General features: G+C 45.2%; 7 protein-coding genes across 7 annotated transcripts; 4 read left to right on the forward strand and 3 right to left on the reverse strand.

Annotated features, from left to right (window-relative positions):
• Positions 1–1,956: 1,956 nt before the first annotated feature.
• Positions 1,957–3,437, forward strand: F5J12DRAFT_786703 (uncharacterized protein; the record flags this gene model as incomplete). The annotated part of the gene is made up of 3 exons (XM_051743500.1): positions 1,957–2,107; positions 2,411–2,494; positions 3,034–3,437. 3 exons carry the CDS (start codon positions 1,957–1,959, stop codon positions 3,435–3,437), a joined length of 639 nt encoding a protein of 212 aa, XP_051594971.1.
• Positions 3,438–4,468: 1,031 nt separating this feature from the next.
• Positions 4,469–5,685, reverse strand: F5J12DRAFT_968984 (uncharacterized protein; the record flags this gene model as incomplete). Its single annotated transcript, XM_051750048.1, has 7 exons — positions 4,469–4,535; positions 4,583–4,764; positions 4,814–4,960; positions 5,011–5,196; positions 5,245–5,282; positions 5,335–5,567; positions 5,633–5,685. The coding sequence occupies 7 exons, from the start codon at positions 5,683–5,685 to the stop codon at positions 4,469–4,471; spliced, it is 906 nt and encodes a 301-aa protein (XP_051594972.1).
• A 1,877-nt stretch (positions 5,686–7,562) lies between these two features.
• Positions 7,563–9,330, reverse strand: F5J12DRAFT_907658 (uncharacterized protein; the record flags this gene model as incomplete). Its single annotated transcript, XM_051748963.1, has 7 exons — positions 7,563–7,593; positions 7,615–7,624; positions 7,876–7,970; positions 8,116–8,297; positions 8,345–8,846; positions 8,877–9,028; positions 9,130–9,330. 7 exons carry the CDS (start codon positions 9,328–9,330, stop codon positions 7,563–7,565), a joined length of 1,173 nt encoding a protein of 390 aa, XP_051594973.1.
• Positions 9,331–9,398: 68 nt separating this feature from the next.
• Positions 9,399–9,578, reverse strand: F5J12DRAFT_681093 (uncharacterized protein; the record flags this gene model as incomplete). Its single annotated transcript, XM_051740251.1, has 1 exon — positions 9,399–9,578. A coding segment is annotated over one exon (180 nt), but the record flags the coding sequence as incomplete, so codon positions are not given.
• A 2,950-nt stretch (positions 9,579–12,528) lies between these two features.
• On the forward strand, positions 12,529–12,708 carry F5J12DRAFT_680138 (uncharacterized protein; the record flags this gene model as incomplete). Its single annotated transcript, XM_051740232.1, has 1 exon — positions 12,529–12,708. A coding segment is annotated over one exon (180 nt), but the record flags the coding sequence as incomplete, so codon positions are not given.
• Positions 12,709–12,788: 80 nt separating this feature from the next.
• On the forward strand, positions 12,789–12,980 carry F5J12DRAFT_686540 (uncharacterized protein; the record flags this gene model as incomplete). The annotated part of the gene is made up of 1 exon (XM_051740319.1): positions 12,789–12,980. A coding segment is annotated over one exon (192 nt), but the record flags the coding sequence as incomplete, so codon positions are not given.
• A 188-nt stretch (positions 12,981–13,168) lies between these two features.
• On the forward strand, positions 13,169–14,010 carry F5J12DRAFT_728006 (uncharacterized protein; the record flags this gene model as incomplete). Its single annotated transcript, XM_051741845.1, has 2 exons — positions 13,169–13,762; positions 13,810–14,010. The coding sequence occupies 2 exons, from the start codon at positions 13,169–13,171 to the stop codon at positions 14,008–14,010; spliced, it is 795 nt and encodes a 264-aa protein (XP_051594977.1).
• Positions 14,011–15,231: the final 1,221 nt, after the last annotated feature.

Raw genomic sequence — 15,231 nt, forward strand, 5'->3', positions numbered from 1 at the left:
TCGGCATTCGGCAGGTTTCTTTCTTTCTTTCTTTCTTTCTTTCTTTAGAACTACAGCGAGCGAGAATGCTGCCATGAGTGCACTTTACTAAATACATCGCCCCAAACTACGCCTTGTCCTTCTTAAGTCCTATAACACCATTAGACAATAACACCACAACATTCTAGGCACTGTTCAAATCAGCATTCGACAAACATCATTCCTGCTGTCATCAGAATCGCGGCGACCGAGAACGTTGTGTCTTACTAGAGTTTACATCCAAATTCCAAGGACAAATACTGCTGGCACCCATTTGGAGGCTACACGGCGAACTTACCTTCGCTTAGATGCACGACGCCGCTGAGAACTTGCCATTCGATCCTTCAAGCTTCAACCCTTATGACTTCCAGACGATGCGATCTTCGATTGACAGGCGTGCGTCGTAGAATGAGGGTGGTGCCCACATGCTGGTTAGTTAGGGCGCCATAAGTATGTTGATTTTTCCAGTAGATGGACAAGATCCTACAAGATCAGTACCACCCTCGACGACATGGGTGGTGCAACGTTATCGTTTGGATCGTCCGGAGAGTTTTGCCGCACCCTGTGATCGGTAGCAGGTTACTGTGGTGTACATACTTGTGTGACAGGAAGGAACAGCTTTCTTTTTGCAGTCAAGTCAGGGTGAAATGTGGGGATTGGTAGTACGAATATCTTGCGCAGGTGAACCACGATAGAGTTGCAACACAGTGCTGAACTGCCGTAAGTGGAGCGAAGCGTTACCCAGGCGGGCCCCAGGATTAGCAGGGTACTTCCCGTGGCCTAGTGCCGATAAATCAGATTGCACGGACTCCCATGATCCCGTGTCATCTGATCGGCTGGAGCCAGGCTGCGTAATTTCTTTATTCGCTGGAAGTCTAGGCGAATCAAAACTTTGGGCCAGTAATGGTATCGAACATCTCGCACCAGTGGGGTTGTAAGTACATATATGGTTGGCAGTAACTTTCTTCGCTATCGGAGGCCCGCCTCAGTCTCCCCAGTGGGCACCCCAAAATTCTACGTTAGTTTTTGGTGCGGGTTCCAGCCCCTTGGCTTCAGAATTGGAGCGATGTTCCTTCACCCCAAAGAGATGTGTTAGTCCGTTTGTGTTGGACTCGAGACACGCAAGCACAAAGGATGACGATGGTATCATGTAACGCGAACCTCATTACGGGTAATCTGATATCACCGTGTTGGTCACAGGTTGCAGAACGCTATTCTCAGCGATGCATTGACTTGTTTAGGTGGGTGATGTGTCAACTCAACGGTTGGGCTGCTCTGTTCTGCCAGTACCGATACCGTCTCAGGTCCCCCTCTACTACTACCTGCACTGTAGGTCTGTGCCTTGACCGAAATTCTCGCGCCATTCAGGTATACAGCGCTCAGAATACTCAGATGATAAACTGAATAGGATTGTCGGTAGTCCGCATCTTGAGGTTCTTGGACGACAAGGTCAGAGTGTGGGCTATCGAACATCGTAGAGCACAAGCTAAGCTGCATAATAGGGGCATTTAAATGGATTTGGAAAGTAGAGATTACATAATCCATTCACATCTGCCTCACCAAGAAACATGGCAGCAGAGGTTCAAGCATCGTCAGCGACAACCCCTTCAACGTCCTCGATGTCTTCCATTCGAGCCACCAAGGTTGGCCATTAGGACGGTATTCATCGGTGTCGGTCTCGTTTCTGACATGACTTAAACATAGAGGAAACTCGAAGATGCTATTCAGTCATTAGACGTTGCCGTTTCGTCGTCGACCAGCTCGCAGTCCATTAGTAGCACGACAGATACTCCTCCCGAGTCGCCAAGCGTCCTCATCTCTCCCGCTCTCTTCACTCGACACTCGCAAAATATGGCGTACAGACTCGCACCGACACCAAGCATTCTTACTCGCCCGAGTCGGCCCCAATTTACTTTCCAGTAAAACAGGATTTGCTGAATGCAATGGCAAAATGTTGGTATTATCTCGAACACCATCGACCTCTCCAAGAACGCACTCTACCTCACTGCCATTCTCGCCCGCACGGCATCTCGCTCTTCTCCATCCAAACAGAAAACAGTTCCCTTGAAGCACTCTTCTGCACCTCCAGGTTATTCAACGTCCGAATACAGACCCTCGTCGACGCGATCCTTTCTGTCATGTCTTGCCACGTACAAGCTATCCGCGTATGCCAATAAGCCACCACAAATCGATGCTGTAGCCGCAGCCAAGTGTGGATGAATAAACGACGGAAATGATAGGTTGATATGTGGGATATGTGACGTGTCATGGGTGCTTGCATGACGAGATGGCATGATCAAGGAAGCCGATAAGAAGGTAGGTTTTAGGATCGTGTAATTGTCGCTGAGCACTCTATCCTGTCGGGATGTGTCGCTCTGTGCACGATTTGCAGCTAACGCTTTAGTCGAAAAACAACGTGCTTCGCTTGTGGACATGCACAAGGATGCATGCCCGTGGAGGACGCGACAATGCGAAGGTGCGTATCGTTTCGTCCAGTACTGTCCAAGGATAATCTAATCTATCCCACAGATTCCGTGTACCGCGTGCCCCTTCAATCCCCGAGTTTCACAGCTCGCGACTTGAGAGCTACCACCATTGCATGGGAATTCGACCCGTCTTTCCTCACCCGATGCATCTGTGGGGCATGCTTTTCTCTTCATCGACCCATCTCTTGTTCCACCATTCGACCTAGCTCGATGCCTCCGCGCACTCACCGGGCTCTGATGCCCAAATACCGTCATACCTGGGAAGGGTCGTTGTGGGTCTGGGATATGTCCAAACTTGTGACTGAAGACAAATGGAAAGGTCTACACGTACTTCTAAACATTATTGATATGTCCCCTGCAGAGGTTTGCCTGGCAGCTATCGAAGAAGGTACCAAGTTAGGACTCTTTGCCCTCAGTACTATCTGCTCCGAGACTCCAGAGCTCCGGAGAACGATACAGGATATCCGGAACGCACAGCACACTCACCGGTGCGCAACGGGAAGGGCTAACGCATCCCATGGTAATCAAGGGTGTCGCCGACCTGAGCTTTACACGCAGCACATGCCTAAAGGGCGAGGCGGAGGGCGCGCCAATTTCGGACACCCCAAGCCAGAAGGGCGGTCTAATTTCTTCAAGTACTGCTCTTGCGATTTCTGCAACCAAACCCTTGATAATCCAGCACAGCCTCATGTGACCTTCACGCGTCCGGGAAACTCTTGCGACCCTCTCCGCGAGTTCAATAACTACTCGGCGAACGTCAACGCTATGCTGCAGAACCTCGAGATCACTACCATCGATGGATCTCAGAACACCCCCATGATTTCAGAAACCACTGGTCCGTCCACAGTTTGGACCGTTGTCCTCGTCTATTCCGCGATTTTACTTATGATCTACCTAGCTGCCACTCCGATGGGTAGCACGGTAACTAACTAATGACTTAACCTTCTCGTCGAAGGTCAGGAGGGCGAATGTAGCGATTCACGGATGTACACGACCGTTAACACCTCGGAATAAAGATTTTTATTTCCTTTTCTTTCTCTTTCTCTATCTCTCCCATTTTTAGCTACTCGTTTGTCTCCCGCCGCACTCTGGACGTATATAAGCCGTAGTTACTGATGTATGTTCCCCCAGTCTACCTCGAACAGAGACTTTTGGCCAGTTCTTCCTGAGTGACTGTAAACATAACTCCAATGAGAAAGGGCTACCCCCATGTGACTAACATGAAGTTGCTTTTGTCACAGTTGCACTCTGCTACGAGAGTGAGGGTGTACCCTATGACTTGCCAATAATGTCAAGCTTCAGTGCTTCAGCTATTGCTTCCTTCAACTGACAACTACGAAAAGATTACAGAAACTTGAGGTGGCCTACAATGTATAGTAATGTGCGAAAAGAGGGAATCGGGGACTGGTGCTCCCCACCGCGATGTGAACTAGATCGGGTCAAGCACCTCCGTAAGGGACCTATTTACAGCGAAGGAAGCACAGTCATATCTGCCTTAATATCCAGCCACAGAAAACTGCTGACGGGATGGCAACAAAAACCAAAACAGTAAGCACAAAGAAAACATCAGTAAATCACTTTGAGCTGTGGAGCTCTCCACACTGCTCCATAATACACAGAGTCCCCTAGCTAGGTCCAGGCTGGACAGATGCACCCAACAACACTTTTTGCTATGGCTAGTTGCCTGTTACTATGGAATGGTCACATTGTCATGGAACTTTGTCCAGTATCTTACTATGGATTGCTATGGAACTTTCATGCTTAGATATCACTGGACAAAACTGGCCAGACTGTATTCTCCTTGGGGTGTTGTCCAGTACTCCCCATCTCAATGTTTACTTTGCAAACATGTGATCACTCCACAACTAGGAACAGTTCACAGCAGGTATGACAGGAACAGGAGCATTGGCATCAATTGTGTACTATGTGTAATGACAGGTATGACAGGACTAGGTATTATGAAATCAATCAAGGACTGCCTGAATGTGCTGGTACCTCTCTACATTTGAATCAACCTCTTGCAGTGCAGCCCTGATATGAGGAGTCAGTGTGAGCATGTCAGCTGCCCCAGTACTTACCATCCTTCCTTCACCCACTGAGAAAGCTGATTGTGCAACCTCACACCATGATAGGGATTATGAAGGATGTTGTTCAGCACCTTCATCATGCCATGGAAAATGGAATTGTAAGCCTTGCTGGAGAATTGAGGCATCATCTTTCCTGTGCCATTCTTCACAAATCTGTCCAACACACAATGATGCTGCATGAAAAGTTTGAGTTGCAGTGACTTGGGGTGTAAAATAACTCACTGCAGCTGTGACAAGAGCCAGACAGGAAAGGGGAACTGAATTGTTGAAGGACTCAGGACACTTATCCATGACTTGATAGGTCCTGGTATAGTAGAATTGTATGACAGCTTCCTTGAGGGCAGGGTGAGCAAAATTCCTGGTTTTTCCCTGATAAACCAATCCATTAGTAGTGCAGACAATGAACCAAGTGAATGTACATTCTCATCAAAACTGTCTTGCAGGAAAAGCAAGTTGTCAAGGAGCTTTGTGGCAGTGGTCTCTATCCATTGTACATGAACCTGTGGTGCAACATCAGAAGGAGGGATAAGGTTGAATGCAGATGGCATGGTTGCCAGCATAACCAACTTCAATTCCAAATGCCAGGTAGATATATCACCAAGGAGCTACTGGTGGTATGTCAGTAGCTGTAACTGAAAGACAGGACTACTTACAAGGCACACCATATCTTGCTTGTGGTCAGGCCAGTAACCTATAAAGTTAGGATAACAAGACATGTATAAAGCAAAAATATTGTTACTCACCATCTTCAAATTGCACACTGTGTTGATTCCACTCAATGATGACAGTGACGAGTGCCTCTGTTATGGAGAGGTTGAGGTCATGAGATTTTGATGGGAATGGGTTAGAAAGTGCATGTGCAGCCCTGCATTCTTGCTTAGCATCTTTGAGACAGTCCTTCCATACTGCCTTGTAAAATCTCAGTTGTGAAGGCAATGGGCCCTCATCCTTAGCTTTCTTGGAGTTATGAGGGGCTCTGGTGTGCTGAGATACTTTGTTGACTGAGTCATGCACAAGGGTCAGAAGATCATAATCAGGAACAGGATGGCTGTTAGTGCAATGGTGGCATTCAAGAATGTTGACGACAGTGCCATGTTGGGAACCCTAAAATAACAATCTGAATAAATAAAGCTAGCAGGAATGGCATTTTCATACCTCTGGCTGAGCCTTGTCCTTGGATTGTAAGCTTTGCAGAGCCACATCGTCATCCTCATCATGTGAGTACTGAAACTTGTGGTCAGGGGGTAAGGAATTGTGGTGAATAGGATTGTTTGTCATTGTTTCTTGGGAGAAGCCTAACAAAGAATGTTGAGCCAATACCATAATAACCTCTGATGCGTTGTCACACACTAAAGGTGTTTGGTGAGGTGGACATGGATGTAGCTGATGAATGGAGGTGAAGACCATAGCCCTCATGCGAAGAAGGACAGCCAGCAATGTCGGCAGTCATCCCTTGCACAAGAACAGGTTGTCAATGCCAAAGAAAAAGGAGGAGGCAAGTTAAGTGCCAATAAAATTCTTAAGCGCCCATGTATGGCATTCTGGTTTTCGATGTATCTCCACCAATTCTGCAGACACCAAAACCATTCCCACACTCGCTTGTAGTGCTCAGCCATGTGATCCTACCTTCCAGGATTGGAAAGGATTTGTGCACTCCACACGTTTCTACAGCACTCCCTCCAAAAGACGCTCATTTCACTAATTCTTCTGATATGGCTGCCTCCACATCAGTCATTTCGCTTGTCCCCTTTGCTAGGGACCATGGCTACATATATCTACCAGGAGTTCCTACCAGCTTCCATCCTGAAGCATCCTGGTACATCCCACCCTTGTCTGCCCCCTCTCAGCCCATCCAGCTTGGACAGTGTGTTCTTTTTGTCAGTATGACCTCCAGGAGGATGTTCTTTGGTTGCCTCAGGTCTGTCATTCGCTTGGAAAGGTCTTATGTGGTCGTTTCAGTCTCTCCGGTCCAAGAAGCATATGGATCCTTCCTCCCTGCCCCCTGCAACGTCTTCATACCAGTCTTGTCCATCATTCTTCCAAAATTGCGACAGCTACAGTATAATCTACTGTTCTCCACTCTCCCTGATCGCATCCATGATGAGTATGATGCACATCTTGCCTCCTTGTTGCAAGATACAGCAGAAGATGCTCCCCCTTCATCCTCTCTTCCAACAGAGCCTCATTCATGAAGTTTTTATTTGCTTCACTGAGAGGATGGTTTGGGGGGGAAAGTTGCGATCCCCTATGCTCCTGTCACCCCACAGACCCCCAAAGCTTGACCCCTGTTGACATCTGACTCACCCTGTCCACTTTTGGATGTACTATATTGGCATCAGATCAGCACTGCCTCTCTGTCATCCCACTTTGGCCTAGAAGTGATCTCTTCGAGATGTGACATGCACAGCCTCCCCCTAATGTGATTCCAGTGCACTTTCCCAGTTCCTGACATTGCTTGACTCATACTGTGACATTCTGACTGTCTTTGACTCACCTATTGCCAATACTTACCAATCTTTTGACTTTGCTTACTGATTCTTCGCCTTTTGGCTTACTTATCCTTACCAATGCTTACCAATGCTTTCCAAGATGATTACCCATCGCTTACCAAGTGTTTGCACCTTGTTTTCCATAGGCAATGCCCCTGTACTGTATATAAGTCACTGTACTTAGGTAGCAAAAAAAAAGGAGACATCAGAGAGCCCCTCTTGCTTGCAATTTATCATCTCTCAGTAAATCATTCATCAGCTTCGATAGTTGAGACTTTATTAAGGGTCTAGCTATCATCTACTTCGCTTATCATCATCTATCATCCATATACTTCGCTCCAAGCCCTCCCTGAGCTCAGTACAGCTTAGGACATTGAATTAAGTCACCATCCATCCTTCTGTAGGCTGACAGCAGTCTACCCTATTGCTTTCTATCACATTCTTGCTCCCTCTTTGTCAGGAGCACCCCCAACCCTCAGCACTCATCTTTGAGTGTTGTAGCTTGCAAAAACCCTCCCAAAGAACAGGTTCTACCATCTAGGTACTGCATAGGCACACCACCACTCGCTTTCATTGTCTTTTGTGTTGGTTTTGGTTGGTTTTCACCACTGAACCACACTTTGACTCACAGCGGCTTGAAGTGCTCAGTCAGCAACCTCTAAGTCAGCCTGCAACATGAGTACAGTGTCCAGTTCTTTTTTTAATTGAGCTGGCGCATCTAAAGGCGAAGAATGAATAACACAGTCTAATAGATGCAGAAATACTTACAAGCCTGTATGGAAAGCTGAGCACTACATTGGCTAGCCCACTTGTTCCTCAATTCCAGGATATCAATTCCACAATCACCAAGAATCTGATGTGCTTTGCTACCTTGTTCAGCAATTCCATTCCTCAGTTGGTGTCGAATCCAGTCACCAAGATTGTTTCACATCTCCAGCCCTATTGCAGCAGTGTGACAATCAATAAGCCAGATACAGTGCTGGCACTAATCGAACACTTTTTCAGTTCTGGGTAAACTAGAGTAATAAAATGAACTTGCCAATGAGCTTGGTGAAACAGGACCAGAGGTGTTTGGTGCCCTCTCCATCAGAAAGACCAAGTCCTGTAGTAATGTGGGGGTTATGAGCAAGCTGGCATGCCCATTTGTGGCCATAGGCATGCATTGCAGTTGTTGCACAGCAGATGCAACAAACAATTTCATTATTGAGGATTTCAAACTGCAGGAAGTCAGTACTAGTGTATGGGGATGAGACTTTGTATATACCTTGTCTAAAGAATGTGTGAGAACGCAACCAATATCATACAATGCAATGACAGTTGCAGCAACTGGCAAGTGGGAGAAGAGGTGTTTGAGAAGGGTGACACTATACTTCTGTTGCTCACCAGGTGTGTCAATATTTGCAAAGAAGAGAGGGATGTTGTGATGGCATATCAACACCATAATTCCAGTGTTGTTGAAGCAGTCCATTGTGGCCTTCTGCTTGTTGCCATCAGCTGCTTCATATGACACTTCACATTGATCAATTGCTTCATCAGGAACTTCAACACACTGTTGTCTCAGTGGCCACTTACACACTCGTTTGATCTGGCATCCAACATTGTTGACTTGAACCTTGGGAATGAAATATGCAGGGTCATAAAATGCAGGACAACTACCAGCTGAGTGCTGATGATGATGGTGAAAGTTCCCATCAAGTGTGATATGAATATCACCACTGTTGCTCAGTGGCTGTCCAAATGTGTGACCTGTGAAACATGCTGGGCACCTTTGGATGAGCATGGATGCACATTGTGACAATGAGAACTGTTTGGAAGATGGTGGGATCACAGTGAATGACAGTTGCTGAGCAGATTGCATGTGATTGAGATGGTTGAGAACAGTTTGGTGACAACATTCAATAATACTTTCAGCATGGTGCTCAATATGCACTTGCAAGATATCATACCACTGGACAGCATTGCCAATGCTACAATGGAACAGATCTCAAATAACTCCACCCTGTGTGCCATACTTGTAAGTACAAGCAGGTCAGCGAACAAACCACTGACCTCTTGGGTGGTCATCCAGAACCCTTGTTGTTCATAATGTGTATTGAGTGCAGAGGCAAGGGCATTGGTCAAGTCACAAGAATGTTCAAACAGTGCCTGATAGAAAGCAAGTAGTTCCACAGAAATGGCCAGGTGAGGTTGAGAGGGGGCAGTGGGAAAGAGCCTGGAACATAAGAGTAATTGAGGAAGCAATGTGCACATACAACTTAGAACTGTAACAGTTGCAAAACCTGAAATGAGATCAGCCTCCACAAGGAGATGTGAGGATGTTACACATGGTCAAAGTATAAACAGAGTAGGGAAGAATGCTTGAGTTCACATCCTGCCTGACAACCAGAGAGTGGTTTATCATAGGTTATAAGTGGCTTTCCAACGGTTTCTGCCATATATTGGAGATATGGCTCGATAATCATAGGAATAACTGCCATCCAATTGTCATACAGCTGGTTGACCACCCTTGGCAGCAGTTTTTTGGAGGGATGGTGGTCTGTTAGATATATATTTTGTGACAGCAACAATGTATCTAACAGACCCCCTACCTCCAGCAGTGGTTTCCAGATGTATCTAATTATGGTTATGCTTCTTGAAGTGATCCACCCCTCCCCTGCCAAATCTGGATATGTCTTCTGCAACATAAGTGAAATTGGGTAATTTACCCCTATTCCCTATGCTTCTGATGGACAGTGTTACTGACAATCCCTCTGTTGACCCTCACTCAACTGTCTTGAGAGCCTCTCAAGATCCTCACCCAACCATCTCAAGAGCCTCTCACCAACCTCCATAGATACACATTTATCATTCCAATATGGCATCCCATGGCTTCTGAGTGATTGCATAATCAATATGTGGCAACTTGTTACAGACACACAGTGACTCAATCATCTTGGGAGCCTCTCAAGAGCCTCACCCAACCATCTCAAGAGCCTCTCAGCAACCTCTGAGGATATATATTTATCATAGTAACATAGTAACCTGTGCATCCGAATGATTATGTAATCAAGATGTGTCATTGTTAATGAATCTGAGATCTGTGGGCCCTGAGATCTCAGATCTGACCTGCACTTCTTTGTGATTATGTAATCAAAAAAGCGGACTGAATACCCTGCTATCCTCTGGCTTTTTCAGCTTCACCACACACTCTCCCTGCCTTTTGAGATGTTCTACTGAGTTCCAATGGAATTTTTGTATGTTATTTCATAGATACACATGCAATTTTGATCCAGTTAAGTGCCCTGGAAGGATGCCAAAATAAATAGGGGTAAAATGCGAACTCTGTCCGCATTTTTGCAATTCTTGACATATGAACATGTGGATTGTGTCCCCAGGCAGCCTTAACATACATATACGACGTATCAAAATCCCAAGGCATCAGCACTAGCCCTTACAGAGATATAATTAGTTCCCCTCCTCCACACTGTATGGGGTCCAGGCTAGTATCCTTGTCATTTCTGGGTTTTCTAATGCATTGGGCCTATGGAGGGTATACAGTAAAATGTCTAATTAGAAGGGCTTGGGTAGTTTAGTTGAAGGATGAGGTGTCAGGCCACTATCTTTCTTTTTTCTGATATGGCCACCATGGGACTCCTGTATGGATAACTTGTGATGTAATACCTTGGAATGGTTCTTTTCCAGTATGTCTACCAGTATCTAGAGTTCCAAGTCCATCGATTCAGGATTGGAGGAGCAGGAAATAAAATGACTTCTGAAGAGCGTGGGAAAGTAACCAAAGATTTTAGGAGACTTTGAAAACATGTAAAAAATCTGTAATAATACAACACACAGCACTCCAATGTACATGATACTGTAGAGATAGTATGTGGCTGATGCAATGAACACTCTGATAGCAACGACACTATAATATAGCTGCATGAAATGCCAAAAATGCGAAAGCCTCCTGGTCTCCATTTCCATGTATGCACTGCAAGACTGAAGCAGAATCTAGAAAAGTTGTAACACATCTATGCAATGGGCACTCAGTGGACAGGTTGGACAACAGAAGGATGGTATAGAGATGTGTGAAATGACAGTAGCAATCTAACCATGCACATATATTGATCATTTCATTGCTGTGTGTTGTATTATTACAGATTTTTTACATGTTTTCAAAGTCTCCTAAAATCTTTGGTTACTTTCCCACGCTCTTCAGAAGTCATTTTATTTCCTGCTCCTCCAATCCTGAATCGATGGACTTGGAACTCTAGATACTGGTAGACATACTGGAAAAGAACCATTCCAAGGTATTACATCACAAGTTATCCATACAGGAGTCCCATGGTGGCCATATCAGAAAAAAGAAAGATAGTGGCCTGACACCTCATCCTTCAACTAAACTACCCAAGCCCTTCTAATTAGACATTTTACTGTATACCCTCCATAGGCCCAATGCATTAGAAAACCCAGAAATGACAAGGATACTAGCCTGGACCCCATACAGTGTGGAGGAGGGGAACTAATTATATCTCTGTAAGGGCTAGTGCTGATGCCTTGGGATTTTGATACGTCGTATATGTATGTTAAGGCTGCCTGGGGACACAATCCACATGTTCATATGTCAAGAATTGCAAAAATGCGGACAGAGTTCGCATTTTACCCCTATTTATTTTGGCATCCTTCCAGGGCACTTAACTGGATCAAAATTGCATGTGTATCTATGAAATAACATACAAAAATTCCATTGGAACTCAGTAGAACATCTCAAAAGGCAGGGAGAGTGTGTGGTGAAGCTGAAAAAGCCAGAGGATAGCAGGGTATTCAGTCCGCTTTTTTGATTACATAATCACAAAGAAGTGCAGGTCAGATCTGAGATCTCAGGGCCCACAGATCTCAGATTCATTAACAATGACACATCTTGATTACATAATCATTCGGATGCACAGGTTACTATGTTACTATGATAAATATATATCCTCAGAGGTTGCTGAGAGGCTCTTGAGATGGTTGGGTGAGGCTCTTGAGAGGCTCCCAAGATGATTGAGTCACTGTGTGTCTGTAACAAGTTGCCACATATTGATTATGCAATCACTCAGAAGCCATGGGATGCCATATTGGAATGATAAATGTGTATCTATGGAGGTTGGTGAGAGGCTCTTGAGATGGTTGGGTGAGGATCTTGAGAGGCTCTCAAGACAGTTGAGTGAGGGTCAACAGAGGGATTGTCAGTAACACTGTCCATCAGAAGCATAGGGAATAGGGGTAAATTACCCAATTTCACTTATGTTGCAGAAGACATATCCAGATTTGGCAGGGGAGGGGTGGATCACTTCAAGAAGCATAACCATAATTAGATACATCTGGAAACCACTGCTGGAGGTAGGGGGTCTGTTAGATACATTGTTGCTGTCACAAAATATATATCTAACAGACCACCATCCCTCCAAAAAACTGCTGCCAAGGGTGGTCAACCAGCTGTATGACAATTGGATGGCAGTTATTCCTATGATTATCGAGCCATATCTCCAATATATGGCAGAAACCGTTGGAAAGCCACTTATAACCTATGATAAACCACTCTCTGGTTGTCAGGCAGGATGTGAACTCAAGCATTCTTCCCTACTCTGTTTATACTTTGACCATGTGTAACATCCTCACATCTCCTTGTGGAGGCTGATCTCATTTCAGGTTTTGCAACTGTTACAGTTCTAAGTTGTATGTGCACATTGCTTCCTCAATTACTCTTATGTTCCAGGCTCTTTCCCACTGCCCCCTCTCAACCTCACCTGGCCATTTCTGTGGAACTACTTGCTTTCTATCAGGCACTGTTTGAACATTCTTGTGACTTGACCAATGCCCTTGCCTCTGCACTCAATACACATTATGAACAACAAGGGTTCTGGATGACCACCCAAGAGGTCAGTGGTTTGTTCGCTGACCTGCTTGTACTTACAAGTATGGCACACAGGGTGGAGTTATTTGAGATCTGTTCCATTGTAGCATTGGCAATGCTGTCCAGTGGTATGATATCTTGCAAGTGCATATTGAGCACCATGCTGAAAGTATTATTGAATGTTGTCACCAAACTGTTCTCAACCATCTCAATCACATGCAATCTGCTCAGCAACTGTCATTCACTGTGATCCCACCATCTTCCAAACAGTTCTCATTGTCACAATGTGCATCCATGCTCATCCAAAGGTGCCCAGCATGTTTCACAGGTCACACATTTGGACAGCCACTGAGCAACAGTGGTGATATTCATATCACACTTGATGGGAACTTTCACCATCATCATCAGCACTCAGCTGGTAGTTGTCCTGCATTTTATGACCCTGCATATTTCATTCCCAAGGTTCAAGTCAACAATGTTGGATGCCAGATCAAACGAGTGTGTAAGTGGCCACTGAGACAACAGTGTGTTGAAGTTCCTGATGAAGCAATTGATCAATGTGAAGTGTCATATGAAGCAGCTGATGGCAACAAGCAGAAGGCCACAATGGACTGCTTCAACAACACTGGAATTATGGTGTTGATATGCCATCACAACATCCCTCTCTTCTTTGCAAATATTGACACACCTGGTGAGCAACAGAAGTATAGTGTCACCCTTCTCAAACACCTCTTCTCCCACTTGCCAGTTGCTGCAACTGTCATTGCATTGTATGATATTGGTTGCGTTCTCACACATTCTTTAGACAAGGTATATACAAAGTCTCATCCCCATACACTAGTACTGACTTCCTGCAGTTTGAAATCCTCAATAATGAAATTGTTTGTTGCATCTGCTGTGCAACAACTGCAATGCATGCCTATGGCCACAAATGGGCATGCCAGCTTGCTCATAACCCCCACATTACTACAGGACTTGGTCTTTCTGATGGAGAGGGCACCAAACACCTCTGGTCCTGTTTCACCAAGCTCATTGGCAAGTTCATTTTATTACTCTAGTTTACCCAGAACTGAAAAAGTGTTCGATTAGTGCCAGCACTGTATCTGGCTTATTGATTGTCACACTGCTGCAATAGGGCTGGAGATGTGAAACAATCTTGGTGACTGGATTCGACACCAACTGAGGAATGGAATTGCTGAACAAGGTAGCAAAGCACATCAGATTCTTGGTGATTGTGGAATTGATATCCTGGAATTGAGGAACAAGTGGGCTAGCCAATGTAGTGCTCAGCTTTCCATACAGGCTTGTAAGTATTTCTGCATCTATTAGACTGTGTTATTCATTCTTCGCCTTTAGATGCGCCAGCTCAATTAAAAAAAGAACTGGACACTGTACTCATGTTGCAGGCTGACTTAGAGGTTGCTGACTGAGCACTTCAAGCCGCTGTGAGTCAAAGTGTGGTTCAGTGGTGAAAACCAACCAAAACCAACACAAAAGACAATGAAAGCGAGTGGTGGTGTGCCTATGCAGTACCTAGATGGTAGAACCTGTTCTTTGGGAGGGTTTTTGCAAGCTACAACACTCAAAGATGAGTGCTGAGGGTTGGGGGTGCTCCTGACAAAGAGGGAGCAAGAATGTGATAGAAAGCAATAGGGTAGACTGCTGTCAGCCTACAGAAGGATGGATGGTGACTTAATTCAATGTCCTAAGCTGTACTGAGCTCAGGGAGGGCTTGGAGCGAAGTATATGGATGATAGATGATGATAAGCGAAGTAGATGATAGCTAGACCCTTAATAAAGTCTCAACTATCGAAGCTGATGAATGATTTACTGAGAGATGATAAATTGCAAGCAAGAGGGGCTCTCTGATGTCTCCTTTTTTTTTGCTACCTAAGTACAGTGACTTATATACAGTACAGGGGCATTGCCTATGGAAAACAAGGTGCAAACACTTGGTAAGCGATGGGTAATCATCTTGGAAAGCATTGGTAAGCATTGGTAAGGATAAGTAAGCCAAAAGGCGAAGAATCAGTAAGCAAAGTCAAAAGATTGGTAAGTATTGGCAATAGGTGAGTCAAAGACAGTCAGAATGTCACAGTATGAGTCAAGCAATGTCAGGAACTGGGAAAGTGCACTGGAATCACATTAGGGGGAGGCTGTGCATGTCACATCTCGAAGAGATCACTTCTAGGCCAAAGTGGGATGACAGAGAGGCAGTGCTGATCTGATGCCAATATAGTACATCCAAAAGTGGACAGGGTGAGTCAGATGTCAACAGG

This window comes from Pisolithus orientalis (genome assembly GCF_024613125.1).
Source record: "Pisolithus orientalis strain OTSU chromosome Unknown F5J12scaffold_64, whole genome shotgun sequence".
Lineage (NCBI taxonomy): Eukaryota > Fungi > Basidiomycota > Agaricomycetes > Boletales > Pisolithaceae > Pisolithus > Pisolithus orientalis.